The 27,655-nt window shown below is 41.6% G+C and overlaps 1 protein-coding gene across 1 annotated transcript in view; it reads right to left on the reverse strand.

Moving 5' to 3' along the window:
• Positions 1–24,778, reverse strand: part of JAZF1 (JAZF zinc finger 1) — a 161,919-nt gene extending 137,141 nt beyond the window's left edge. The window contains exon 1 of the mRNA XM_014056910.2: positions 24,416–24,778. Coding sequence (XP_013912385.2) covers positions 24,416–24,764 — 349 coding nt within the window. The 5' untranslated portion in view covers positions 24,765–24,778. The remainder of the gene's footprint in view (positions 1–24,415) is intronic.
• Between the last annotated feature and the right edge of the window lie 2,877 nt (positions 24,779–27,655).

A 27,655-nucleotide genomic window follows, 5' to 3' on the forward strand; every position in this document is an offset into this window, starting at 1 on the left:
AATCTGGTCCAGCCCCATCTAGAACTGAGTGCATGGTGTGTTATATTTTTGTTTTGATTTTATTTTGTATTGTAAGCCACCTGGAGTCCTACGGGATTGGGCGGCATATAAATGTTATTAAATTCAAATTCTCTTCCTACATGATACATAGCATATTACACTGTTGTTGCTGCTAATGGAGATAAAGAAGTTGTCTATGAAAAAAAGTGCTTTGGCAGGGAAGATGATACTTCAAGCTTCCCTTTTATGATTTTTATTAAGATTGATATTTGTAACAGTTAAAAAAAAGAATTAAGGTGCATTTTTTCAAAAAAAAACCAGAAGGCTTAAAAGTTAACAAAGTGGAGGGAATCCTTCAAGCCATTAGCCAACACTAGCCATAATATCCAAAACCAAAGGTGAAAAAGTCCTAAATATCCAGGAACTCAAATAGTCACAGCCATTAAATCTAGTTAGGATTGAATCAAAGTTTGTTTGTTCTCCTTAGTAAATCTTCTGATTAAAAAAATATTCTCACTTTTAACAGGTATATTTTAACCTTAATTCTGCTTTTTAACTGTGTTTTTAGTCTTTAGCTATGGGAAATTGCCCAAAGTCACTCAAGTGAGATGGGTGATATGGAAATTTAATAAACAAATAAAATTTGGGGCCAGTTGTATCTTCAAAGTGAAATGGTGGCAGCCCCATATCTGTGCACAAGGTGACCAAAGTGTGAATGGATGTCTGAATGGACTAGACCAGGCCAGGCAAGAGTCAATTGATGGAATTCTGTGAAAGTCTTCTTAACCAAAGCTGTCACCTGCTCCTTAAAAAGGAGCTGTGAGTCCATAAAGCGCCCAATCCAGGAAGGAAAAGTGCAATCCATACAGTACTTAGTAGTCTCCAGCCTCAAGGTTGGACCCTATCAGCCAATTAATATGGACAAAATTGAGCTTCACCAGATCTTTCCTTCCAGTTCCCCATTATCTGATCTAGTTTATCTACAAAACAATGAAGCTACCACATACCCTGAAGAATGACCACATCAACTTTCTTTAATCTAACTTTGAACCAGCCAAATCTAGAAAATCTTCAAGACCAGTTGTTAATAGAACGTAATGCAAGAGTATGTTTAAGGATAATCAGAATGCAAATGATAGATGCCAGATCTATTTTTTCTTGAAAAATGCAATGTATTCACTTCTATATGTAAATCATAGGCCTCATTCAGGAATTACATCTAGATCAAATTTGATGAGATGCAGCTTGATCAGATTTGGTTCATGCCACTTGGTGTGTATTTTAAATTAAGTTAAATTCTGGGCCAGATAAATTTGCAGCACAGAAGAAATGTACTTGTGGTCTGAATGGATTTGTAAGTATTATCTTTAAGAAACCCCAGATATCTGTGAAGCATCAGACAACCAGAAGAGGGCAAGCACTGTCTTCCAAAGAAAGGAAAAAGAGGATAAGACCTGAGAAATGAACCTGAAGATTTTCTCAACTACTACAAAGTGTATTTAATAAGTGGTTGGGCCTAAATAATTTCTTCCAGCTCTGTGACGGAAGAAACTATTTAGGACCAATTACTTATTCAATATAAGAATGCAAATTAAAGGACCCACAATAGAAGACTGTGTTATTTCCACTTGAAGCTGAGCCAACTATTTCTCTGGAGAGTTGGTTCCACTAACTGAAATTATTGTACATTTTGGGGTAGAGATCAAATCCAAACATGACTTTGTAATTTAAATACTTTATTTCATGCCCTGTACCTTGAATTAGTCAATAGGACTTTCAGAAAAGGATGGCTTTTTCCTCATTAGATATTTAAAATAGACATTTTTGTTTTGTTTTTTAGACTTGTGTTGGGGTATGTGTGTGGACTATACAAGATATAAAATTTTGGAAAAAGAAAAATATTTTCTTTTAGAAAGAACTTCAGTAAAATTATGTGCTCATATTGATGGCTGGTTATGTACATCATGTTTTTTTTTAATTACTTAAGTTTTTATTTTTAAACCTATATTAGTATTAAATATATGAACAGTGTGGTTTCTGGGTGTTAATTTTGATACCAAATATTAATAATAAAATTTACAATTTTGATCACCTTGCATTAATTATACTCACATCTTTCTAATAACATTATACATAATACAGTCATCTTTCAACTTCTTATCCTTTCATCTGATTTTAACATATTACACAAAAATATTTATTGTAGTATTTCTCCCTTTGTAAATTTCTACCTCTATTTCGCATCCTGATAACACCAATCTTATGTTAATAAGTATTCTATTTCTATCCTTCATTTTTGCAATCCTAATGACCACAGAGATACTGTGTTTCCCCTAAAATACTATCTACTTACCTATGAAAGCAAGTCCCAGCTTGATTTTTACACATAAGAAGCCCTCCCCCCCAAATAAGCCCTAATTAAGATTCTGGCCACTACAAATTAAGCTAGGGTGGGGATGTGGTGGTGGAGCTGTCCTATTACTTACCTTCGGACAGTTGCAGCAGGTCTTGCATTACCTGACATCTGCCTTCCTGTTCCCATTTCTTCTGCAGCCGACAAGGCTTTCCTGAAGGCCTCTGCAGCCGATAACAGAGCTCCGGATCAATCGATATTTCCCCCATAACATGACACGTTTGGCCAGGTCCACTCACTCCACCCAAAGAGACTTGCTACCATCTTCCTGTCAGTCACGCAATTTCAGCTGGCAGGGTCTAAGAAAATAGCTTTCTGTGGTCGGGCCCTATAGAACATTCTATCACCCCAAACTTCCAAAAGGGGATCAAAACCTAGTTTAAGAATGTGAACATGTGGAAGAATCCATGGTCAACATCCATAACTACCTTTATTACAATGCTGATAATTTCTTCAGTCTACAACATATTTTTTTTTGCCAACTTGTCAAACTGACAGAATTAAGAGGTTCTACCTTTCTTAGAATTTTGCAGGATATGGCTCAATTTAAAGCAATTTAAAACATTTTAAAGTACAATTACCACACAACTAAATTACATTTTCCTTTAACAACTATAGATAATATAATTTCCTAAATGTCACTACACCGCACTTACCTACTAATTGATGGGATGTAGACAAAAATATGTCAGATTGCAAGACACACTTTATTTGAGGTCCTCAGCTGCTTAGCATAAAATTAATCTTTGAGTTTGTGGCATATAGGCAAAAGCTTCCCAAACTGACAGTTTTGACCTATTACTAGGGATTACGAACAGTATAAACAAGGTGGTAATTTATTCTTCTTGTCTTAGTAAAAAACATTGTGTGAAACTTTTATTTACAAAAGCCATGATAATCTGGTGAAGACCACAATGTATAGAATATTGCAATTGAATATATAATAAAGATTGTGAATTAATGCATGGGGGGGGGAAATCTTGAGTATTCATGAAACAAAGAGCAAGAGGAAAACTATAATAATCTATAAACAGAAATTATTTTTTTCTGTTTCTTTTGGTACTTTCAAGTCAGCCTGTCTGCTTGGACATTTTCCTACAGTTGTTTTCACAACATTTTCAGAAATGGTTTGTATTTTCCTTCTTCCTAAGGATAAGAAAGACTGACTAAATTTCACTCACTAGGCTTTGTCCCTAAGATAGGACTAAAACCCATAGTCTGCTGGTTTCTTGCCTAATACCTTAATCCCTACACAAGACTGACCCCTAGGGACTCACAGATTGGCAATAATTCCATATTATGTTTAGTGAATTATAATGAAAAAGAATTCGGATATTTTGAGAAAAATATTTTGCAAAAATGCTAATTCTATTAGGTGACATGAGTGGATATATAAAAATATATGGAAGTCTAGAATGAATAAAAATGCATTTTATTAAATGTCCATTTACAAGAAAACTTTCATACAAATTATTTAGCACATGGTTCAACACTGAGTAAGGAGACAAACTGATATTCCTTTTGTGTGATAATTCATTTATGGATGGATATGTAGAAGAAATGCTTGTAGTGACATTACAAATGTGTTGCATCAGGATATAAATGGACGCTTCCCTTTTTACGTCAGTGGTGCAGAATTCTTCATTGGAAGCACAAATTGCTTGTAGGAATATGCATTTGAAAACAAAAGCATCAAAGTCTAAAATAGTTACATTGAATGAAGGATTGCAAGTTGGACAGAAATAGTGAAAAGTACTAGAATGCTTACTATACTTGGGAAAATTAATTGAGACATACTATCAAAAGGACAGTGACTAGTACAAGGTCAGTTGTAAGCAATGAAAGAAAATAAAAGTCACATTGTACTTTTTATTTGTTACATGGAAGTAAGAGTTGGATATGCCAAGAGAAGGTTAAAATTTGAAGGCAATGGGAAAAGTTACTTAAAAAGTGCATGAAAGAAAACAAAAGAATTAAGGATGAATGAGCAATGAATGAATTTATATGAATTGAATACAAAGTAAATAACTAGCAAGTGGTTTGATCAAAAGGATATTTTATTGAAAACTGAATTAAAAACAAATACATAAATAGCGAATGAGAAGAGAGGAAAGGAAAGCTCAAGGAAATTGTATTTGAATGGAGATGATGCCTTAAAAAGTGACTCATGAGAAATCAAAGAAAGGCAATAAATGAACTGCTTTATGAACTCAGGAAATCAAGGATAACAGAAAGAAAAAAAATGGAAAGCTACAGTGAATGCAGTTGGATAAATTAGATTTTGGTATTGTCATCTCCGGCATTTAATTAATTTTGTTTCCTATTTCTCATTCCCTTTCTGCATAACAGTTTATCTTGAGAAGAAGCAGCATGATAATTTGTAGGTATGATAATTTAATGAGGACCTCTGACCAAGGTGGAGAAACACTGAACTGCAGTTTGTTTTTCTCTCCCTCCATGAGTTGCTGAAGCTGTAATTGGACTGCTTGTAAATATAATAGTAAGCAAAAACTTTAATTAAAGCTTCTACTAAGTTTGGCATTTGTCTCATGAGTAAGAAAAAGATTTATCCTCCATATATCATCAGTGGGATCATCCCTAGCAGAGAAAAAAAATCCTTAACACCAGCCCTAAAAGGATCCAATTATTTCTGAGAATGCTGCCAGTTTAGCTGACTATCTTATTATTTAGTGATTTACAGAGAATTATATTAACTCCTGAACTGCCAAGAAATGAGCCAAGAACAGTAAATAGTCTTGAGCTATTTATTATGATTCAATTTCTAACAGGAACGTTCAAAACATACAGGGATTTATAATCACAATTGGGACCAGATTTTCTGTTGCTAAGCAAGGCGGTTGTTAAATGAGATGCACCCAATTTTACGACTTTTACCATTGCTAAGTGAATCACTGCAGTTGTTAATTGAATATGCAGGGGTGGGATTCTACTGGTTTGGACCGATTTGGGTAAATCGGTAGCTCAGACGATCAGTTGGTAGCGAACCAATTCACTCTGATGATCAGGTGGGCCCACGTGTGTGCTATAGTGACCTATATCTTCCCAGCTGATTCATGCAGCAGAGTGGATTGCCGTGCCTCAGCTGTGTTATCCCCAGTAGTAACGTGAAAGGTAAGTATTCTTAAAACTGGGCATGCATGTGGAGCGCACGATCACCGGACTGGTTGTTAAACCGACAGGATCCCATCACTGGAATCATGTAACTGTTAAATGAATCCAGCTTCCTCCTTGCCTGCTGCTTGTTGGAAGACAGCTTGCAAAGTCATAAATGGCAATCACATGACCCCAAGGACGCTGCAACCATTATTAATGCACGCTGGGTGCCAAACACCTGAATTTTGATTATATGACTGTGGAGATGTGGGAATCATAAGTGCAAGGACCTATTGTAACTCACTTTTTTCAGGGCTGTTAGAAAGATTACTAAATGAATGGTTGTAAGTTGAGGGTTTCCTGTATATCCATAATTATTGATGATGCGTTTGAAAGAAAAAGTGATTCCACTTGTTCGAAAATTAAAGGCCTTAGAAAAATGATATTCGTCTATCAAGAAACAAAAATGCTTGAAACAAAAACAGCTGTGAAAAATTAAAGGGGACACCAAGGAAGGACGTTGTATCAAGTACTAATACAGGTTCAAGGCTGACTATACACAAAAAGGTTCCTCTTCCATACACAGTTAATTAGCAGCCTCTAGTGCAGAAATGTTTTCATGAGGTTTTTTTCATCTTAAAGGACAAATTTATTCAGCTTCTTTGTTTTAGCACAGACAGCTACTAGCTACCGTATTTTTCAGAGTATGGGACCCACCGGAGTATAAGATGCACCAAGGTTTTGAAGAGGCTATATATATAAAAAAAGGTTGTTGCACTCTGCCAATGGACCTCCCCAAAATGGTCCATTGTTCGCAAAAATGTGCCCGTTCTCCCCCCAAAAGGCACAAATAGCCTTTCGGGGGCTTGCATAGTGCTTCTTGGGGGTGCCCCCCCCAAATGAGCAAAAAGCCCAATTTTTCATGAAAATGGGCCCATTTTTTGTCAAAAAAATTGCATGCATAGCCTCTAGGAGGTTTATAGAGGAGTCCTTAGGGCTGGAGGGTGGACAAAATTGAGCAAAAACTGGGTGCTTTTTCATTCATTTCTGCCCCCCTAGCCCCAAAGAGTACTCTGAAAGCCTTCTACAGGGTCTGCATGGCCATTTGGTCAAGGGGGTGAGGCTTCGGAGGCAAAAATGCTGTATTCAGTGTATAAGACTATTTTCAGCCTCTCTTTGAAAAATATGGTATTTCTTGTGGGTATGTCACCAGGGTTGGGCTACTGGGGGTTCACAGGGGTTCGGCAGAACTTCTAGCTAAGATTCTGTGCAGTTCAGAGAACCTCCAAATCCCAATCCTGGCTGGCTCCACCTACCCCTCCCCTCCCAGGAATCCACACATGGCCCATTTTGGATGCAGGTAAGTACAGGGTGAGCATGGAGGCTCGGGGAGGGCAAAAACTGGGCCTACCGGAAGTTCGGAAAGGCCAGAAAAGTTTCCAATCTCCAAAGGGCCTCCGGAGCATGGGGAGGTCATTTTTGCCCTCCCAGAGGCTCAAGGAAACCCTCTGGAGCACAGGGAGGGCAAAAACACTTTCCACAGCCATGGTATAGGAGGCCAATGAGGCCACACCAACCATGGCAAATCCCACCCAGCAGCATGACAGAGAACCGCTTGCTAAAATTTTTGAAGCTCACCCCTGTAGGTCACCACATTATCTACCTCTCCCCCACAGTTAAGGCAACTTAAAGATGGTTTTAGGGGGTATATTCTGAAAGTAGTGTCTTTACTTTTAGTTTGCTTCTAGATGCAGAGAGCAGGAAATGTATGGTATGTGGCTGGATGAAAAAACATGGCTTAAAATGGCAAGCACCATATTGGTATAGCACCAAGTGATTTTGCTAGGTTCCTTGGTCTCTGAATCTGTTTTCTTCATGCTTTTCAACCTTTCTTTTGTGAGGAAACAACTTTTCACAATTGTATTTATTTTTTAAAATGAATGAGTCACTGGATAAAGTTCTGAAGTTACCACATTTTTTTAAAAAAAAGATATATTTTAATCTTAAATTGAATTTACTTTATCAAGAAATGGAAGAAAAGATGAAGGAGATAGAGAAGATTTAAGATTTGAACATGTTAATCTATTGTTAAATTATTGTTCTAAAATATTGAAATTTGATTCTAAAGAATTCTGTGGTTCTTTTTTCAAAAGATTGTTATGTGATCTTAACCACAGACATATACACCCGATACCGAAGACTGACTTATGAAATGTGTGCATTGTCAGCCACGAATTACCTTTTTTAAATCATGAAAGAAAGTTTGGATAATATAAGTCAATGTAATCAGGATTATTTTTTTATTTAAAAATGTAATTTTATTGTTTTCTCAAACAGAAAGTATATCCTGAGTTAGCATATATTTTGAGTTCTGAATTAGCATATATTTTGCTTGTTTATATTCATATATATTGTTTTCCTTTGTGGCAATAAATCAATAAAATAAAATGTAAGATAATTTCATGAGTAACCAAGGCATAAATAATGCATTTTATAGCTTACAAGAAAATAACAGCAAAATGAACTCATAAAAAAGAACACTGCATGTATTTCAATTTTTCATAAAAACATAAACTTTTTTCATGGCTTCAGAATTTCAGGAAATTATAAATTTCTGCATCTTCTGAAAATGATTTAGTTTGGATTGCTACATGAAAAAGAGTGTTTCTCTCATTTACTTAAATGTTCTGAAATTATATTTTTTGTAAAATTAAGGAACTGATGTGAAAGATATCATATGCAACAGTTCCATATAATGTATCACTTTCTGTTCCCTTAGAACAGTGGTTCCCAAACTTGGTAACTTTAAGACTTGTGGACTTCAACTCCCAGAATTCTCCAGCCAGCTGCTGGCTGAAGAATTCTGGGAGTTGAAGTCCACAAGTCTTAAAGTTGCCAAGTTTGGGAACCACTGCCTTAGAGCAGTCATGGTGAAGCTTTTCAACACTGAACATGTGCATGTGTGCCAGAGAACCAGAAATCCGAAGATCAGCTAACCAGTGAACATACACATGCTGGCCAGTTGGTCTTTGGGTTTCTGGCATGCGCATGTGCACCAGCCAGCTGGACTTCAGGTTTCTGACATTCTGGCATGCATGAAGACCAGCTGGCCAGCATGCATATGCGTGCCGGGAACCCCAAGACAAGGTGGCCAATGTGTGCATGTGTAGCAGCCAGCTAGTCTTTGGATTCCTAGTGCTCTGGCACGCACGTTCCAGTTTGGGCACTGAAAAGGTTTGCCATCACTGCCCTAAGGGAACAGAAATTGATACATTATATGGAACTAAGTTACACATGCTGTCTTTCACATCAGTTTCTTAATTTTACAAAAAGTAGAATTTGATAGCACAGATCCTTTAGAGCAGGAGTGGGAAACTATGGCCTTTTTATGACTTGTGAATTTCAACTCCCAGAATTCCTGATTCAGCCATGGCTCACTCAGGAATTCTGGGAGTTGAGGTCTACAAGTCATAAAAGACCCATTGTTCACCACTTCTGCTCTAGAGGGGAGGGGAAACTTGACAAGGGAACAATTTGTAAGGTGTGGTTAGAAGGATGACTCTGAGGAAAGTTTGGAGTCCTAACCCTAGCAAAACTTTTAATATCAAAGGGAAAGTTTATAAATATATGTAAGTAGTTGTCTGCTTATGAAAGAATTGTTAACTAATGCAGTCCTAAAGCATGACTGCATCACTGCAGTCCCCACAGTATCAGTTGCCATTATTAACTGAACTCCACAGTCACTAGACAGGGCAACTTCCTGCCAGTTTCCCAGAAGCAAAATCAGTGAAAAGGTTGCATGACTGGAGGTAGATAAATGGCTTCCTGGATTGGGGAGTGAGTTAGGGGGGATGCAACAGGTGTGATATGGGATGGGGAGAGTGTACAAAGGTACAAAGAAGTATGTGAGCAATGCAATAAGGGTCAGAAAGGAGACACAATAGTACAAGGGTGCACAAAAGGTGCAGCCAACATTGAGGATGATGCTCAAGGTTGTGAGTTGGGGACAGTTTGCAAGAATACAGAAATGACCAGCATAACAAGTGAAGTGGGGCAGGGGGAGGATGTATACATGGAGGAGACCTATCCAAGCAATTTGCAATATTTGGGAGAAAGGATGCAAGTAGTGATCACATCAGTGGTGGGGGTTCCTATGGTTCGAATCAGTTCGGCCAAACTGGTAGTAGTTTGGCAGCCTGGGTTGCTGGAATTGGCAGCAACGCAGGCCTGCCACGCCCCCAAACTGGTTCCCCGGGTGGCGCCTACAGCGGTGGCATCTTGTATTTCAGTTCTGCATATGCGCAGAACAATTTTAATTGCACTGCACATCTACGCACACACAAAGCACACATACAAGCAAACTAGCAGTTGTGCCTTCCAGAACCCACCCTTGGATCACATGATTGCAAGCTGGGCAACTGGTCATAAGTGAGAACGATTGCCACATGCCCAGGAACTCTTAAGACTGGTTATAACCACCATTTGTTCAGCATGATTGTAACTTTAAATGATTACTGAACAAATGAACATAGGTCAAGGACTTTCCCTGTATTATTTAGTGTCAGGGGAAACAAAGTTTCATAGTAATGTGTTATGTGACTCATTTTAAAGTATTTAATAAAAGTTAACGCAGTTACTTCTTTAATGTTAACAAAGCTGCTGTGCTTTTCTAATTCCCATGTTCCCCAAAATCACATTCTGTTAACTTAATGTCAGAGGTAAATGCATCTTTGAAGAGGAAGTGAGACTGCTTCAACTGAGGACTTTTGTACAGTAATCAACTCTGTTCAGACTCATCTTTTTATGCAACTTAGTGAAGCTACAATTGCAGAGAATTGGTTTATCTGTATCTGTTTCCAGTTGCAGCCTCAGATACAGTACTGCGTGTACTTTGATCATATTTGTAATCTCCTTCTTTTTAGGCCAGTATTGGGAGAATGGCAGCTATCTATCAGAAGCCTTTGATACCCACTATCAGGTATTTTCTGATCCTGCCTCCAAGAAGAGAGGTGGTATGGTTCTGAAATGGTATCTTCCTTTCTGAATGGATGATTCTAAGTTGTGTAGTGCTACAAGACTCCCCATTCTTTCCCTACCTATTAAACTTCTGCTAAGGATATGATAACATCAGTATGCAGATGGTATTCAACCCTACACCTGTTAGGATCCAGACAGGGAGGAACATATTTAATCCTAAAATGTCAGAGTGATATTGGATTTGGATTATTCCAATTTATTCTGGATCCCTCCTTCCATAGAAGCAACTCATAATACAGAAATCTCCCTTCACTCACTGATCCCTATTTAAAGATCAGTCTTTAACTAGGATGTCCTTTGTAAAACTTCATTCTGTGCACCACTTACAATATCTCCTGAAGTGAAAAGTATCCAGGTGCCATTTTAGATACTGGTTATTACCTTTTAAGACACTGGTTATAGCTTATAAACACACAGAAACAGAATACCTTTGGAATCACCTACTTCTAACAGTATCTACATGCCCAATGAGATCTAGAAAATTGGGTTGTGTTTCCTTCTTTCTCAGAGGAAGTCCTCTTCAATTGCTACCTTCTAGGAAATAACCTTCCTCTGAAGGAAAGTCTTCCCAAACTTATTAGAATTTTAAAAAGCCACAAAACCCTTAAGAATGAGGAAGTTGCATGATTGTTCTTTTTTTGCAACATGGTGTTTGCTTAATTATGTCATTTATATTTAATGTGAATAAATACAGTGGTAATTGTATTGAGTTTATATTATATTAAATCAATAATTACTGCAGCAGCTTACCATGTTTTCCCCAAAATAAGGCAGGGTCTTATTTTGACCCCTGAAATAAGCACTTGGCCTTATTTTTGGGGACATCTTATTATTTTTGAGGTGCAGGAGGCAGCAACCGTGGTCACTTCATGGCTGCTGCTGTGTTGCAATATTTTCGTGGAGGGCTTGTTTTCGGGGGAGGGCTTATTTTAGTGCATGCACTCAAAAGCCCGACTAGGCTTATTATCCGGGAAGATTTTATTTTCAGGGAAATGGTATAAATTTAGTAAATAAAATAAATAAATAAAATTTAAAAAGTAAATAAATAAAAATAAGTCTCCAAGTCTACAACCCTGACTAGGTGGCTCAATGGCTAGGATACTGAGCTTATTGATGAGAAAGGTCCCAACTGTTACTGTTAAAAGAAAAGTTCACTTATATATACCTATATATCACTATCTATCTATCTATCTATCTATCTATCTATCTATCTATCTATCTATCTATCTATCTATCTATCTATCTATCTAAGTAAACTTTTCTTTTAACAGTAACAGAGTTGGAAGGGACATTGGAGGTCATCTAAAAGCTTTTTCTAGTTTTTTTGAAAACAGACTATATATATATATATATATATATATATATATATATATATGTATGTATGTATGTATGTATGTATGTGTGTGTGTGTGTATACACACACACACACACACACACACACACACACACACACACACACACATATATATATATATATATATATATATATATATATATATATAGAGAGAGAGAGAGAGAGAGAGAGAGAGAAAGAGAAGAGATAGATAGATAGATAGATAGATAGATAGATAGATAGATAGATAGAGAGTGATATATATACAGTGACGTGCGGTGAGGGATACCGTTGGTGAGGCAAGAGCGCAGCAGCGGCGAGAAGCAATGTCCCCGCCGCTGTGTCTGACAGGCGTCTCTTGTTTATGATGGACATAAACGCGAGATGCATGTCAGACACAGCGGCGGGGGTGTTGCTTCTCGTCGCTGCCGCACTCTGCCACCTCGCCCCCCGCCTCCTCCGTCCCCGCTGACATTCTTGGGAGCAGGTCGGGTGGCTGGCTGGCTGGCAGGAGAAGAGCGGTGAGTCTTTGTGCCGGCTGGCCGGCCAGGCAGGGAGCAGGTCGGGTGGGGGTGGGTGGCTGGCTGGCTGGGAGAAGAGTGGTGAGTCCCTCCCCAGCCAGCCACAAGGGCTCACCACTCTTCTCCTCCTCCTCCTCCTCCTCCTCCTCCTCCTCCTCCTCCTCCTCCTCCTCCTCCTCCTCCTCCTCCTCCTCCTCCTCCCCGCTCGGTGCTGGGATGGCTGCAGAAGAAATGGCGGCTGGTGAAAGAAAAACCTCTCCAGAATCACCCTTGCACTTGTGTAGTCGCTCAAGTGCAAGACATGATTCGCTGCTCCCAGATCAGGAGGCGGGAGAAACAGTGCCTCTTTTGCATATTAAATCTTTTGCTTTTTAATTCCGCCTTAACTTTTAAAAGGCGAAAAATTCCTTAAGCAAAAGAGGCCCCGAGTTCTCTGGCCTCCTCTTAGTTAACACTGAGAGCAGACACCAAGCCACTGTGATTTGAAATCTGGTAGCAACTATCCTGGCTTTAATTCATTAAAAAAAAATATATAACTCTTTCCTTTCTCTCAGGAGACTGGGGAGGCTCCGCCTCCCTTGCCTCTAGTGACTGCACGTCCCTGTATATATAGATATATAGTCTGTTTTCAAAAATACTAGAAAAAGCTTTTAAGAATGCTCCAACTTTGCATGCTTGCCCAGGCAACATAAAAACAATCTCAAAAGTTGGCTTGTTCTCTACTTTGCTTGGACAAGTCAGCTGGGAAATTTAGGTTTTGAAAGTAATGTCCAAACTGCCAGAGCTACATAGGCAAGGCAAGAGCACTCTCAAAACTTGATCCTACTTTGCAAAAAGATAAAAAAATTTAAAAAATGCAACCCCCATCCAAGCTTTTCACAACTTCCCAGGTTACATTCCATCCTTCGAGAACTCCTGATATCACACAGCTATCAACTAAGGGTATAATATAGGTTTTTCTTGAAATAGAGATAAAAACAGGCCAATTAAAAGTGAAATAATGCTTCTAATTTATTGGCAAGCAATATGATACTGTTGAATACCAGTATGTCCCAGACACGTTCCTTGATTTAGTGGGTTCTCTGCTCTAAGTGCTTTTAAACTAAATTTTCAAAACTTAATAAAGAAAATGATGTGCTGCAAAGAAAACAGCAGCTTGTGGCTTAATATTTACATGTAGCAAAAGTCTTGAGGCCCATAAAATTCGAATTGGGATTTTTTGGGGTGGGAGAAGGGTTGGCTATTATTTAATAATTGGGGACCTAACAGAATCCCAGGACTGCTGTTTTGTGAGGTTGTCTTGTGCAATTCCAAATGGCCCCAAAATGTTGCCTATTCCTATTGTGATACATGTAACAAATTCAGCTAGGAAACTAGCACAGCTTTAGTGGAAAAAGTAAAAATAGAAGCAGGAATTTGTTTATTGAGCCACAATGGTTAGAGTGCAGCATTGCAGGCTGATTGTGCTGATTGTCAGGGGTTCAGTTCTAATCAGCTCAAGGTTGACTCAATTTTCCATCCTTCCGAGGATCCAGATTGTTGGGGAAAATATTCTTACTCTGTAAACTGGTTAGAGAAGGCTGTAAAGCATTATGAAGCAGTATATAAGTCTAAATGCTATTGCTATTATCAACACATGTTAGGGATCAGTGGTGGGTTCCTGGTGCAACCAGTACAGTGTAACGGGACCAAGTGTCCACCACATGAACGCGCACAGCACACGTGCACATGTGCGCAGCGCATGCATGCATACTTACTGCCCGCAATGCCTCCATGATGGTCCAGCTGCTCAGCGGAGCATCACACAGGCGCCGTACATTCTGTGCGTGTGCATGGAAGCCCCGAAAACCACAAATACCAGTAAAGAGCAGGTGAACCTTCCGAAGCACCGTACCGGAATGGTACCTGGTGCTCCCAGCAGGCACTGGTATGCCCGTACCGGGGTGTACCAGTTGTAACCCACTACTGTTAGAGATCGTAGATAAGTAGGAAGGACATGTGGGCAACCACAGACATGCAACATTCCTAAAGCACCTCTGGGCAGTCAATGCACCCTAAAGTAAAAATGACTGTCCACCAAAGAGTATATCTAACCAATTCATATGCATATTTCAGTCAGAGGTGGTATTCTGCTGGTTCGCCTGTTTTGGGTGGACCGACAGTGGCGGGAGGCTCCAATCACCTGCCCATATGTCATCATGGATGTTCTGCGCATACTCCCGGTTCCGAACCAGTAGCAAAGGTAAGAGGATTTCATGTCTGATTTCAGTTATACATCATAAGTACACATATGTATAATGGAAAAGAATAGCAAGCTATTCATTGTATAAGGAGTCAAAGCTGTAAGATACGGTATAAGGCAGAAGACATAGAATTTGAATAATTATTTTCACTCAGGAGAAACAGATTGTAAGACTCAGTGCTGTACAGAATTTATACTACATATACCTGAAGACATTTGTTCAAGGTCCAGCTCAACAACATGTCAAAACATTCTATGTATCAATCCGCTGTTCAATGTGGGATTAATAAACAAATCACTGAGCAGTTTGAAACTGAGTGACAGAGTTTAAAAGACACATTACTGTTAATGTAATATTAACTAGGAAGATAACCTATGACACAGTCCTGATTGAAGTGTATATTTGTTTCACTGTCTGTAATTAATACTTTGTTTTAATTACTAGTTGGAAAAATGAAAACTAAGTTACAAATTTTGAATGAAAAGACTATTCACACATGAAAAGTATTTTTAAAGATCTCAAAGGCATTAAAGCTGTCCTCTGGAACATCCACCCCTCCACCCTCCCCTTCCCTCTCCATCGTTTCCTCCCTCCCTCTCACCCCCCCCTCACACACCCCACAAAATCAGATAGGCCTGATCATAATGCTCTTTTGTAAGACTATGGAGAATTGGATGCTTCCTCAATGTTGTGTTGGCATATTGAATAAGTTTCTCTCTAAGGAGCATTGTGCATTGATTGAAATTGATATGCATCAATTTTTCTGATTTTTCAAAAAATTATTTGCAAGCTTTCAGAGACATAGTGAGTTCAACAACCATACAAAGTAAAGAAATTGACAAGTCAATTGATGAATATACCGTATAAGGTACACAGATAAAAAATATTTTAACAATAGCAATGTAGAAAATTTGCTGAGAGTAAGGACAAGCAACTTCATTAGTTTCTATTGCTTATCTGATAAAGGAAAAAACACATTAGCTATAAATACTGTTGGGGAAATCTAAATGAACTCTGGTACACTGGCTGGATTATAATTCTCTAGGAAATGGCAGTTAACATGTGGCAGAGATACATTTATGTCTGCAGTATGGAGAACAAAGAGGAGAATGGAGAGGGGGAACCATTTTGAATGATGACATTCAGTACCTAGGCAATTATTGTTTTTAGATGTTTGCAGTTCATAATTCAGCATTGATTTGTTGTGGCAGGTGCATCTATTATAGCTGATCAAAAGGGTTATGATTGTAGCAACAGTCTGAAATGCATGTTTATGGAGATTCTCAGTCATCCAGGTCATGGTTGTCCCAAAGATGCTTTTTCCACGAGGCAACTGGACTTTCTTGTTGGATGAGAAGCGAAACATCTTCAAAGAAAAACAAGAAAGCCCAGTTGCCTCTTGGAAGAAGCATCTTTGGGTTTGAAATTGAATTGAATTGAATTTATTATATTTCTATGCTGCCCTTTTCCCTGAGGGGACTCAGGGTGGCTCACAACTCAAGTCAGGGGGGGGGGGTAGGGGATACAAATAGGGCGAAAAAGACATACCACAATTTAAAATCAACTCAGGGCTTAGCGGAAAGCCTGGAGGGTGGTGAGGGTCCGAATCTCTATGGGGAGCTTGTTCCAGAGGGCCGGAGCAGCCACAGAGAAGGCCCTCCTCCGGGTGGTCGCCAATCGGCATTGGCCAGCGGATGGAATTCGGAGGAGGCCTAATCTGTGGGATCTAATCGGTCTATTGGAGGTAATTGGCAGCAGGCGGTCTCTCAAGTACCCAGGTCCAATACCATGAAGGGCTTTATAAGTGACGACTAGCGCCTTGAAGCGTATCTGAAGACCAATAGGCAGCCAGTGCAGCTTGCAGAGGATAGGTGTAACGTGGGTGTACCAAGGTGCACCCACAATCGCTCGCGCGGCTGCATTCTGGACAAGCTGAAGTCTCCGAATGCTCTTCCAGGGCTGCCCCATGTAGAGCACATTGCAGTAGTCCAGTCTAGAGGTCACAAGGGCATGAGTGACTGTTGCGAGGGCCTCCCGGTTCAGGTAGGGATGCAACTGGTGCACCAGGCGAACCTGGGCAAATGCCCCCCTGGTCACAGCTGACAAATAGTGTTCAAAAGTCAGCTGTGGGTCCAGGAGGACTCCCAAATTGCAAACCTTGTCTGAGGGGTGTACTGTTTGACCCCACAGCCTGAGAGATGGAAAACTTGGCCAATTAGTGGAAGGGAAACACACCAGCCACTCGGTCTTATCCAGATTGAGTGCAAGCTTGTTAACCCCCATCCAGACCCTAACAGCCACGAGGCACTGACACATCACGTCAACCGCTTCACTGAGTTGGCACGGGGCGGACAGATACAACTGTGTATCATCCGCATACTGATGGTATTTAATCCCGTGCCGTCGAATGATCTCACCCAGCGGCTTCATGTAGATATTAAACAGGAGGGGGGACAGGACCGAACCCTGCGGCACCCTATAATTCAGGGGCCTAGGGGTCGATCTCTGCCCTCCGACCAACACCGACTGCGACCTGTCCGAGAGGTAAGAGGAGAACCACCGTAGAACGGTGCCTCCTACCCCCACCTCCCGCAGTTGTCGCAGAAGGATACCATGGTCGATGGTATCGAAGGCCGCTGAGAGGTCAAGGAGCACTAGGATGGAGGCATGACCCCATCCTTGGCTCTCCAGAGATCATTGGTCAGTGCGACCAAGGCAGTTTCCGTGCTGTAGCCAGGCCTAAATCCCGACTGAAAGGGATCTAGATAATCGGTTTCCTCCAAGGACCACCGGAGCTGAGAGGCCACCACTTTCTCAACAACCTTCCTCACAAAGGGGAGGTTGGAGACTGGACGATAGTTATTTAAAACGGCTGGATCCAAAGATGGATTTTTCAGGAGGGGTCTCACCACCGCCGCCTTTAAAGTGGGGGAAAAGAACCCCTCCCAAAGGGAGGTGATAACAACCGCCTGGATCCAGCCCCGTGTCACCTCCTTGCTGTTAGCGACCACCAGGAGGGGCACGGGTCCAGCACACATGTGGAGGCACTTACAGCTCCCATGGCTTTGTCCACTTCCTCAGGGGTAACAACTTGAAAATCAATCCAGAGATGTCACTCCAGATTCTCCCCTGGTGCCTCGGCTGGCTCTGCGCAATTGGAGTCCAGGTCTGTCCGAAGCCAAGCAACTTTATCCGCGAGAAATTGGACGTATTCCTCAGCTCTACCTCATAAAGGATCACTCGTATCCCTCCTATTCAGGAGGGAACAGGTTATCCTAAACAAGGCGGCTGGGCGCGACTCAGCGGAAGCTATCAGAGTGGCAATATGTGTTCTTTTTGATCTCCTAATTGCCCGAAGGTAAACTCTGATGCAGGATTTTAATAGTGCCCGGACTGACTTGGACTTACTGGATCTCCAGCGGTGCTCTAGGCGTCTCTTTTGGCGCTTCATCTCCTGGAGTTCCTCAGTAAACCAAGGAGCCCTCCTGGATCCACTGCCTCGGATCGGCCGTAAAGGCGCAATCCGGTTGAGAGCCTCTGACGCTGCTGAGTTCCAAGCAGCAACCAGGGTCTCCGCTGGACTGCGGGCGAGGGTATCAGGAACAACACCAAGCGCCGTCTGAAAGCCAAAAGGGTCCATAAGGCACCTGGGATGGAACCACCTAACCGGTTCCTCCTCCCTAGAGTGGGGGTTTGGCCTCCGAAAGTCAAGCCTCAGTAGGTAGTGGTCCGACCGGGACAGGGGTAAGATCTCACTACCCCTCAAACCAAGATCACAACTCCACTGCTCCGAGAGGAATACGAGGTTGAGCGTGTGACCCGCTGAGTGAGTCGGGCCCCGGATTACTTGAGCCAAGCCCATGGCTGTCATGGAAGCCATGAACTCCTGCACTCCATCAGAGTGCTCGCCGAGCGAAGGCAAATTGAAGTCCCCCAGAACCATAAGCCTGGGGAACTCAATTGCCAGTTCGGCTACTGACTCGAGGAGCGAGGGGAGGGCTATTGCAACGCTGTTGGGAGGCAGGTACGTTAACAACAAGTCCACTTGACCCAAATGCATGCTTTGTGTGCCAGCTTCTTAAATTGCTTTTTGTATATCTAAGGCCTACCATGGTGGGATAGCAAACTCCTATTAGCCCACTGTGATCAAAGCTAGAGGATTATGGCCCTTCAAACCAACAAGGAGGTTGGTGAGTTATGTGGTACACTCTCTGCTTTGTATTTGAGCTCCATAAGAAGTGGAAATAGCTTTCACTTATTGGACATTAGACAACCAAGACAAAACTAAAATTTTCCTATCCACATTTTCAAAGGGCTCTGTAATAAACCACAGTGATGAAAAATTAAAAGTAGAAGAATTAAAAGTGAAGAATTAAAATTGAAGAATAATTGAATTGAGAGTAAAAGCTGCCAAAAATCTTAGAAAAAGATTTTGGGACTCCAGAAGAGAGAATCAGAAAAACCTATTAAGGGAAGGAAGTGGAATAGAAGAAACTCAGCTGCAGGTCATTAGTTGGAAGTTGCTAAAAAGAGCTTTGCTCTGAAGAAGGCAAAAATTCTGCTAATTGGTACACAGATAAAGTACTTTCCTATAGACAAAAACTAGCTATCAGTCTTTGTCCACAGAAAGTTACAATGTTAAATTTCAAGAAGGCAGATGGGTGAGATTGCAGTAGCCTCCTTATTTACCAGTTTTGCAATAGATTAAAAAGTTTCTTTTCTCTGATAAGCACAGCAGTCTTTTAACAAGCAGTAGCAAGACAAGTAGAATAAATTATGGCTTAACAAACTGATGTAGAAAAGTGTATATTTGATAAAGCAGATATCTAGGAAATCCAAATGGAATTTTATGAGTGTGCATTTTGCACAATTTATGCATTTTCTGCCTGCATAAATTGTGAGCATTATGGATATGTATTTTACACACTTTAAATATGCAGAAATGTCAAGTGAATTTTGTGTCCGGGCATAAGGATACAGTGTCTAAGAGATTCGACCTAGAAATAAGGAGAAATTTTCTGAGAGTGAGATCAACCAGTGGAACAGCTTGCCTTCAGAAGTTGTGGGAGCTTCATCGCTGGAGTTTTTCAAGAAGAGATTGGACTGCCTTCTGCCAGAAATGGTGTAGGGTCTCCTGCTTGGGTGGGTAGGGGTTAGATTAGATAATCTACAAGGTACCTTCCAACTCTGCTAATCTGTAAGTAATTTATCTATCAAAAACGTAAGCCACTCAACTGGAAAAAAAATCTCTTGGCAATTTCACAAGAATAAGTGGCAAAAAAGAAAAGAAATAAAAATAAAATGAAAAACAACATCTTATTGGAAAGGAACATACAATAGTTGTCCAAATGAAACAGATTTTTAAAAAGAAAACAATTTCTATCACTTGCCTTAGCAGTGAGTTGAATGAGGGAGCATATAATTTTCCAGGGACATTCTATCCCAGAGGACAGTGCTGTAACAGGTAAGATCCACTTCTTGGATACCATTAGATGGCACTGCTTGATTGATGGGATCCAAAATTATTGACTCTGCCTGATCATGCAGGACAAGCAACTACTAAAGGAAATGTATTGTCTCTGAGAGTTAGGACCCTAAATCACACAGGGCTTTATAGATAACAAGCAGCACTTGAATTATACTTAGCTTGTTGGTGATCAATGCAAAGATGCTACACAGAGAGGTCTGTTCCTGCACTAAATTTTGTAGCATTTCCAAGTGGTCTTCAAGTGTAGCCCCATATAGAATGCATGCAATAGTCGACCCATGAAGCAATGAAGGCATGGGTGACTAAAAAGAGATGCACACCCCAAGACAGAAAAAAAATTGCTGGTTACAGAAATTTATGAGAATAACAGCTGACAAGGTCTGAGACTATAACAAGCAAATGTTTTGGTAACATTAAATGGGCACTTACAGTAACACTGCTTCCAACTAGTGTATATTTATAAATATTATCTTGTCAAATAAATCTATAACAGAAAATGATTGACTATTTTAGGCTGCCCTGTTCTTGCATATCAAATTGCAGTGTTAAAATATTAACACTTATAATTTAGACAGTGTGATCTCAGTCTTAGAATTGAAGCAGTAATTTATATTAGGATTCCAGATGTGGACATTACTCATCACCTCCCCCCTTCTGTGTGTGTGTGTGTGTGTGTGTGTGTGTGTGTGTGTGTGTGTGTGTGTATGTAGAATATAGTAACCAATTAATATATCCCAGACCCACATTTGTAGCAAAGATTCCAGGCCTGTTCCTTGTCCTAGAACATCTATTTAGGAGGTCCTGGACCAGAATGAGTAGTAACAGAGTATGCTCATTTTAGTGTGCTTTTAACACTTCTGCTTGTCCAAAAAATGTCCAATACAAGAATAAAAATCCTTTAAGTATGATCTTTTGAAACCTAGTTCTCTACTCGTAGTAAGACCTTAGCTCAGATATGGGACTAGATTCCAAATTCAGCTTGGGATCTGCAAACTGTTCTGGCTTTGGATCTTTTCATGTTTCAACCATAAGCAGATAAATACATTATTCCACAAATACCATTCACTTTCTTTCTCTCTTTTAGAAATGAACATTACTCCATGTTTCAGATGGCAACTTCTGAAGCTCCGCCCACCCACGCCCACTCTTCGGACTCTGCCTCCCAGCAATTTGCCTCCTTACAGCAGGCAGCAAAGAGCCTGATTTAGCATGAGCAGCTGATTGGCGGTTGAGTCAGCTTCCCAGCCTCTGCGTGCCTCACTTTTGGCTTCTGCACATCCAATTTTCAGCCTCTGCATGCCCCCTTTGGCTTCCATGCATCCTATTTTTGGCCTCCGCATGCCCCATTCATGGTACATTCCAGATGGGAATCACTGCTGCCACTGCCGTCTATCCCCACCGCCTGGAATGGGCCAAAAATGGGGCATGTGGAGGCTGAAAATTGGATGCGTTGAGGCCAAAAATGGGCGTGCAGAGGCGGGGATAGGTGGTGGTGATGAATGGCGACAGGGGGCATGGGCAATGGTGATCCCCGCAACCTGGAACAACTGTTCACTGGTATTTCGGGAGGCCGATCCAACCACCAATCAGCTACCCATGCTAAATAAGGCTGTGCTGAAGCTGACCAGGCTGTTTGATGCAAGGAGGCAAATTGTTGGGAGACAAAGGCTTTTTTTTTTCCTCCCCAAAAGCTAAGTGCATCTTATTGTCCAGAGCTATTCTTATGGTAACCTGGATCTGTAGGAGTTTATGGGTGTATCTGGGAAAAGTGTCATGTTTTTCTTCTAGCAGAGTCAAGAATGTGTAAGTTATACATCTATAACACATAAACCCATTGAACCAAAATTCCAATTACTGAATGGGAAGAAAATGGATACAGCATCAGAACGGACTTTACTTGTCAGTGGCCATTCCTGTTGAATCTCAATGGACTCCAGTCACTACAAATGCTCTCTACACCCAGATCTTCCCTTTCCCCTCCAGACCAGAGTCCAATTGACAGTCACAGCAAGATCCAATTTCACTCTTTCTCTTAATTCAGTGGGGATGGTGTAGCAATTATTGTTGCTTGTGTACTGATGGTCTGACAGTAAGGGTAAGACGCAACTGAATAATTCCTACTCATCACTGCATTGGACTAATAAGAATGAAAAAATCAGCTGCTATTAATGACAGAATGATAGCAATTCTAGATGGTGAACTTGCTATAGTAAGTGGTGGGCTCTAGGCCAGGATGTTGACCTTGATCTTGACAAGTAAGATATAGGACTGAATTCCATCAACTTTGAAACAAAATATATTGTATCATAAATATTAAAAATATGGGAGCTTTTAAATTTGTTCTAACTCCTGAACGGTCTAAGCATGCAGCTCCTAATTATTTATCAGAAAGTCCTCTGAAATCAGTAAGACTCCTTGAAGTTGCCATTCTGATTTCCTGAATGCTCTATTGGCAAACTGCCTATTCATCTTTAATTGGTTTCACAACACATTGAGTTTTTAAAAGTGAGTGCATAGTTTTAAGTCCAAGTCTGGAATTTACTTTAGATAGACTTTTTCACTTTATCCTCTTTCTATCCTTTGTTTAGGCCTCTCTTCTGAGAATCATAAAATAGAACAACATGTGCACCATTAGAGGAGAGTAATGTGGCAATTGGTTACATTTTTACTGAATTACTACAGCTTGCATGATCAAGATACGAAGTCAAAGTAGAACAAGTACTTTTAAAATGACAAATCTTTATTTTGCAGCAACTCCTTTATGCCCCCCCCCACAAATAGTTTGCAGGCTGTAAGTTTAGGACGCAGGAATATAACCTAAATAATTGCTAAACCCCCTGCCCAAGATTTCTACTGTTCCTTGAGATAATTAAGGGAGTTATCACATTTTCTATTACCTGTTGGTCTTATTTTTAGGGCGTTAGTGGAGTACATTGAAATCATTTTGGAATCCCCCCCCCCCAATTCTCATTTTATTCACTTGTAGGCATTTAGATAAAGGAGTACCAGTTTAGATAAAGGAGCACTAGTTTTGTGGGATTTCCCCCTGAACTTTATTAACCCTGTTTGAAAACAGATTAGGAAGCTAAAAGGCAACGCCCTAAAAAGAGAACACCGTTCTGATTTCCCATCAGTAAGTTCACTCTGGCCGCCTGATTTTTATAGTGGGCGCCCTTCTCTGGCCTTTTTAGAGAACTGAGGGGGGCACACTTCGAATTCCAGAAACATTTGCTTGGCATCAGAGGAAAAAATGGGGTAGACTATCCTACAGGTGACGATCTAGTCGTGCCCATTCTGCAGCCTGCAGGTCTTCGAGGCCCAGATCCCACTGGAAGCAACCAGGAACCAGGCGAGGCGGAGTTAACCGCAGCTTCGGCCGTGTACATCCCACACCCTTTGCCCCCTCGCATGTCCCGCACGGCCGCGCTGACAATGCGCCAGCCGGCAGCTTTACAGGCAACTCCTTCCGCACCGTCGCCACCCCTGCAGCAGCCTCTTAACCTCCCCGCCTTCTGCCGCCGCCGGCGCCCTCCAAGCGACGTCCGTCCGGCCTGCTTGGCTCGGCGCGGCGCCTTCTCCAACAGTCCCCTCCGGTGCACGGTGAAGTCGGTCTGGGGCTGACCGGCAGTGAGGGGTCGAGGGCTAGAGCGGGCCATCCTAGCCTCCACACCTAGCAACAGCTCTGACAGGACGCAGCAGCCGCCGCTACAGCGGGAGGAGGAGGAAGCGGAATGGCCGCCTCGGCGGCGGCTGCTCCCTCCCCACAGTCCTGACAGCCAGAGCCGGGGCGGAAGCAGCAGGCGGCGTGCTGGACTCGTCCTCCACCTCCTCCGGGTCTCGGCGCTCTACCGCTGCCAATGCAAACTCAGTCGTCTTTGCGGTTGCACGCGCCTTCCAGCCACCCGGCCATGTACCTCCGGCAGCTACTCGCCGCCGCCTTCCCTCATCCTCCCTCCCCTCCCTCCAACACACCCACCCGCCCTCGTGCCTGCTTGACTGCCACCCAAACCCGGCACCCCCTTCCCCATCAAGCCTCTACCTTCATTTATCCCACGCTCGATCCCGGCAGCAGTCCCGCCCGCTCCCTCGACCCCACGCCCCTCCTTTCCCACTCCGCACTCCATGCCGCTGCCGCCCAACCCTCCGCCCTAGCGCGGCTCGGGAGGGGGATCCCTTTCCGCCACTGCCGCCGCCACCCTCCCCCCGCGCCGGGTCCCCCCCCTTCCACCCTCGATGCCCACGCGTCACCCGGCTGCACTGGCTCACCGATATGGTTGTCCTCGATGTGCTCGATGAGCTCCACCAGGGTTGGGAAGTGAAGTCCGCAGCCCCCGAAGCGGCAGGTATTGGAGAAGAAGGAGGCGGCGGCGATGCCTGTCATGGTGTTGCATGGAGATTCCTCCCGCCTCCGCTTTGCGGTGCCTACTCTGCCAGGGCCGCCGGCGGGAACGGGAGAGCCAGCGAGAGGAGATGGAGACCGAGCGGGCGAGGGAGGCTGGGGGTTGGGAGGAAGAAGAGTAGGAGGTGGCGGCTGCAGCGTCGGGAGCGGCGGAGGGGAGGGACGGGCTGCTGGGTGGGGGGAGATGAGGCAGGCGCAGCTGGGAGGAGGGATCATTGCCGCACTCAAACAGCTGGGCAACCCCAGCCGTCGCTGCCTGCCTCCGCAGCGGGAGCCTAAGACCCGGGCCACGTTGGGCAGCAACTGCTCTCGGCGACGAGCGGCCAGCAGTTTTATGAGCTGGGCGGCAGCGTGGGCGCGGAGGGGAGGGGAACACAACAGTTGGGGGTGTGTCTGAGCCTATTCCTTACTAACTTCTTAAGTTTTTTTTCTTTCCACATGCTATAGAAAGATATCTGCAGGAAAAAGCCCAGCGCCCCACTTCAAAAATAAAAGTTGAATAGCTGGAGCTGGGATTGAGGCTCACAGTCAGATCCTGGGTTCCAGTGCTGAGGCCTGCTAGGGGCACCACACTTTTTCCCCTCCCCCACATATATCATCAGACTCTACATATAGAATATTTAGGATATAAAGTTATTAAAGTGATAGTGGTCCAACACTAAATTTAATAGCTTAGAGATTTGAATCCAGGTGTCAAACAAGAGACAAGTTTTTAGTGTCCCAATTGTGTCAGTGTGCCTGACCTTTCTCCTATTTCAAACAGCATAGATTCATATTCTTCAGGTATTTATTTCATTTTACAATGACATTTTACAACCTGCTTTTTGTTAGTGGACAAAAAAAGATGTTTATCTCCACTAGTTAAACAGCATTTTACAGACTATCCAGACTAAGTCCACATTAACTCACAGTGTGGTTTGGATTTGGTTTAGCTTATTGCCTGAAGTTAATTGTGATTTGTAAATAGGTTTATAAATTATGGCTTGCAAATTAGGATTGGGATTTATGTGCTGTAAGAACCTATCAGGTCTTTAACTCGAGGTGGTTTTTACAAATTATTTAAATTATTAAAAATTAAAGATAGCTTTAAAAGGTACACGTGCAGAACCCTATGTAGTGTAGATGCATAACATACATACTGTGTATTTTATGTACTGAATATATTGTACAATACAGTATGTACTAATGGATTGAAAATGAAGGTTTTTTTTTAAACTATTGGCAGAATACCTTTAGTATATCTTAACCTTCAAAAGTCAGATAATTTTCTTCAGTGCCAACTCATATCTGTGATCTGATTCCAAGATAGGTCAATATACAGAAATCCAAACAGGAGTTTATTAGGGCATGTGAACAATAGAGTATTTTAGTGATAGTTCATGCGAAAATAAAAAGCACTTCATGGCACAAAGGCTATATTCCCCTTATATTTCAAACTATTTGAGTCACCAAATCTTAAGTGAAAATTTCAACCTAACTCTTGTTTGTTTTTAGGTTAGCCAACCTCAAAACTTGAAGCTCCAAGGTTCAACTTGAAAACTGTTCAGAGCAATTCTTTCCAAATTAAATCAGGTCAGCTGTCCAATAAGAACAACAATATGAGATCATAGAATTAATAAGCCAATCAGAAGCCATCCAAATATCAAGTATCGAGAGGCCTTACATGAATCTTCGTGATCAAGAGAGATTCAGGAAATAAGGCAATGGGTTCCGGCTTCTGTTACTGCTGGTTTGTTCAGGGGCATGCTTCAGGGGCATGCACGCTTGATGCGTGCTATGCGCACATGCACTATAGTGAAAAAATTGCTTCTGTGCCTGCAAAGAAGCAAAAAGCAAGATGGCACCTACAATTCGCCGATAGAACCAGTCCAGGGGTGTGGCTGGCTGAGTTACTACCTACGCAGCCAAACTGGTCCGAACCAGTAGGAACCCACCTCTGATTAGATCTCATTGTTCAAAGGAAATGAAAACTAGTCCAAAACTTTTCCTTGGACCTGAGAGGCATTTATTTTTCATATATTATTCATGAATCAAGATTTTGTAAAATACACTCAACTCTTTTGTAAATCCAATTCATTGTTATTGACTTTTAGGTACAGTATGATAAAGATTTCTTTCTATTGTGATGGGGATAGACATCTTTTCTCTCCCATGCTGCAAACTTTCCATCTGTTTCCAAAATGCAAAACCTTTGGCGATACTTTAGTGTATAAATTCTGGGTTAACTAACACATCCCCAAAGTTGAGTTTAAAGGCTGGTGGAGCTATTATGTCTGTTGTACACATTTTAAAGTGATTCCATTATAATTTACGTACTAGTATATAAATGTTGCAAGGACATTTTTAATTTACTAAAATACGTGTGACCCAGACAACCTTCAGACAGTAATACCTCATATTAACACATGATTTGGATTGTCTTAATGTAGCTTTAATTTGTGGCCTTCAGGTTTCATGTGCGTCATGTGTTTTCCACCAGATGGTGAAAAATCTTTATGGTGAAAATGGCAAGGCATTATGTTGTACTTTGGTCATGAACATTTTATAAATTTCCTCTTCTGTTTTGGTCCTATAAGCAGCCCTTCATTACAACCGTCCATTTAGTGACTGTTTGAAGTTACAGTGTCACTAAAAAAAAAGACTTATGACCATTTTCCATGCAGCATCTCCATAGTCACGTGATCAAAATTTGGACACTTGGCAACTGGCAGTTGTAGTATCCCCGGGTCATGTGATCACCTTTTCTGACCTTCTGACAAACAAAGTCAATGGGGATTCACTTAAAATTGTGTTACTAACTTAACAACTACATGATTCACTTAAAAACTGTGTCAAAAAACCAACAATCGTGGCAACACTCTCTTAACTATCTTTAACAACAGAAATTTTGGGCATAGTTGTGATCATAAGTCGAAGACTATCTGTACTTTAATTCTCAAGAATTTAATGAGAATTCTTTATCCTCCAGGGATGCAGTGGCTCAGTGGCTAAGATGCTGAGCTTGTCTATCAGAAAGGTCGGCAGTTGAGCGGTTCGAATCCCTAGCGCCACGTAATAGAGTAAATTTCCGTTATTTGTCCCAGCTTCTGCCAACCTAGCAGTTCTAA

The sequence above is a fragment of the Thamnophis sirtalis genome, unplaced genomic scaffold (genome assembly GCF_051295495.1).
Source record: "Thamnophis sirtalis isolate CommonGarterSnake01/CBP01778 unplaced genomic scaffold, rThaSir2_p1.2 scaffold_4, whole genome shotgun sequence".
Lineage (NCBI taxonomy): Eukaryota > Metazoa > Chordata > Lepidosauria > Squamata > Natricidae > Thamnophis > Thamnophis sirtalis.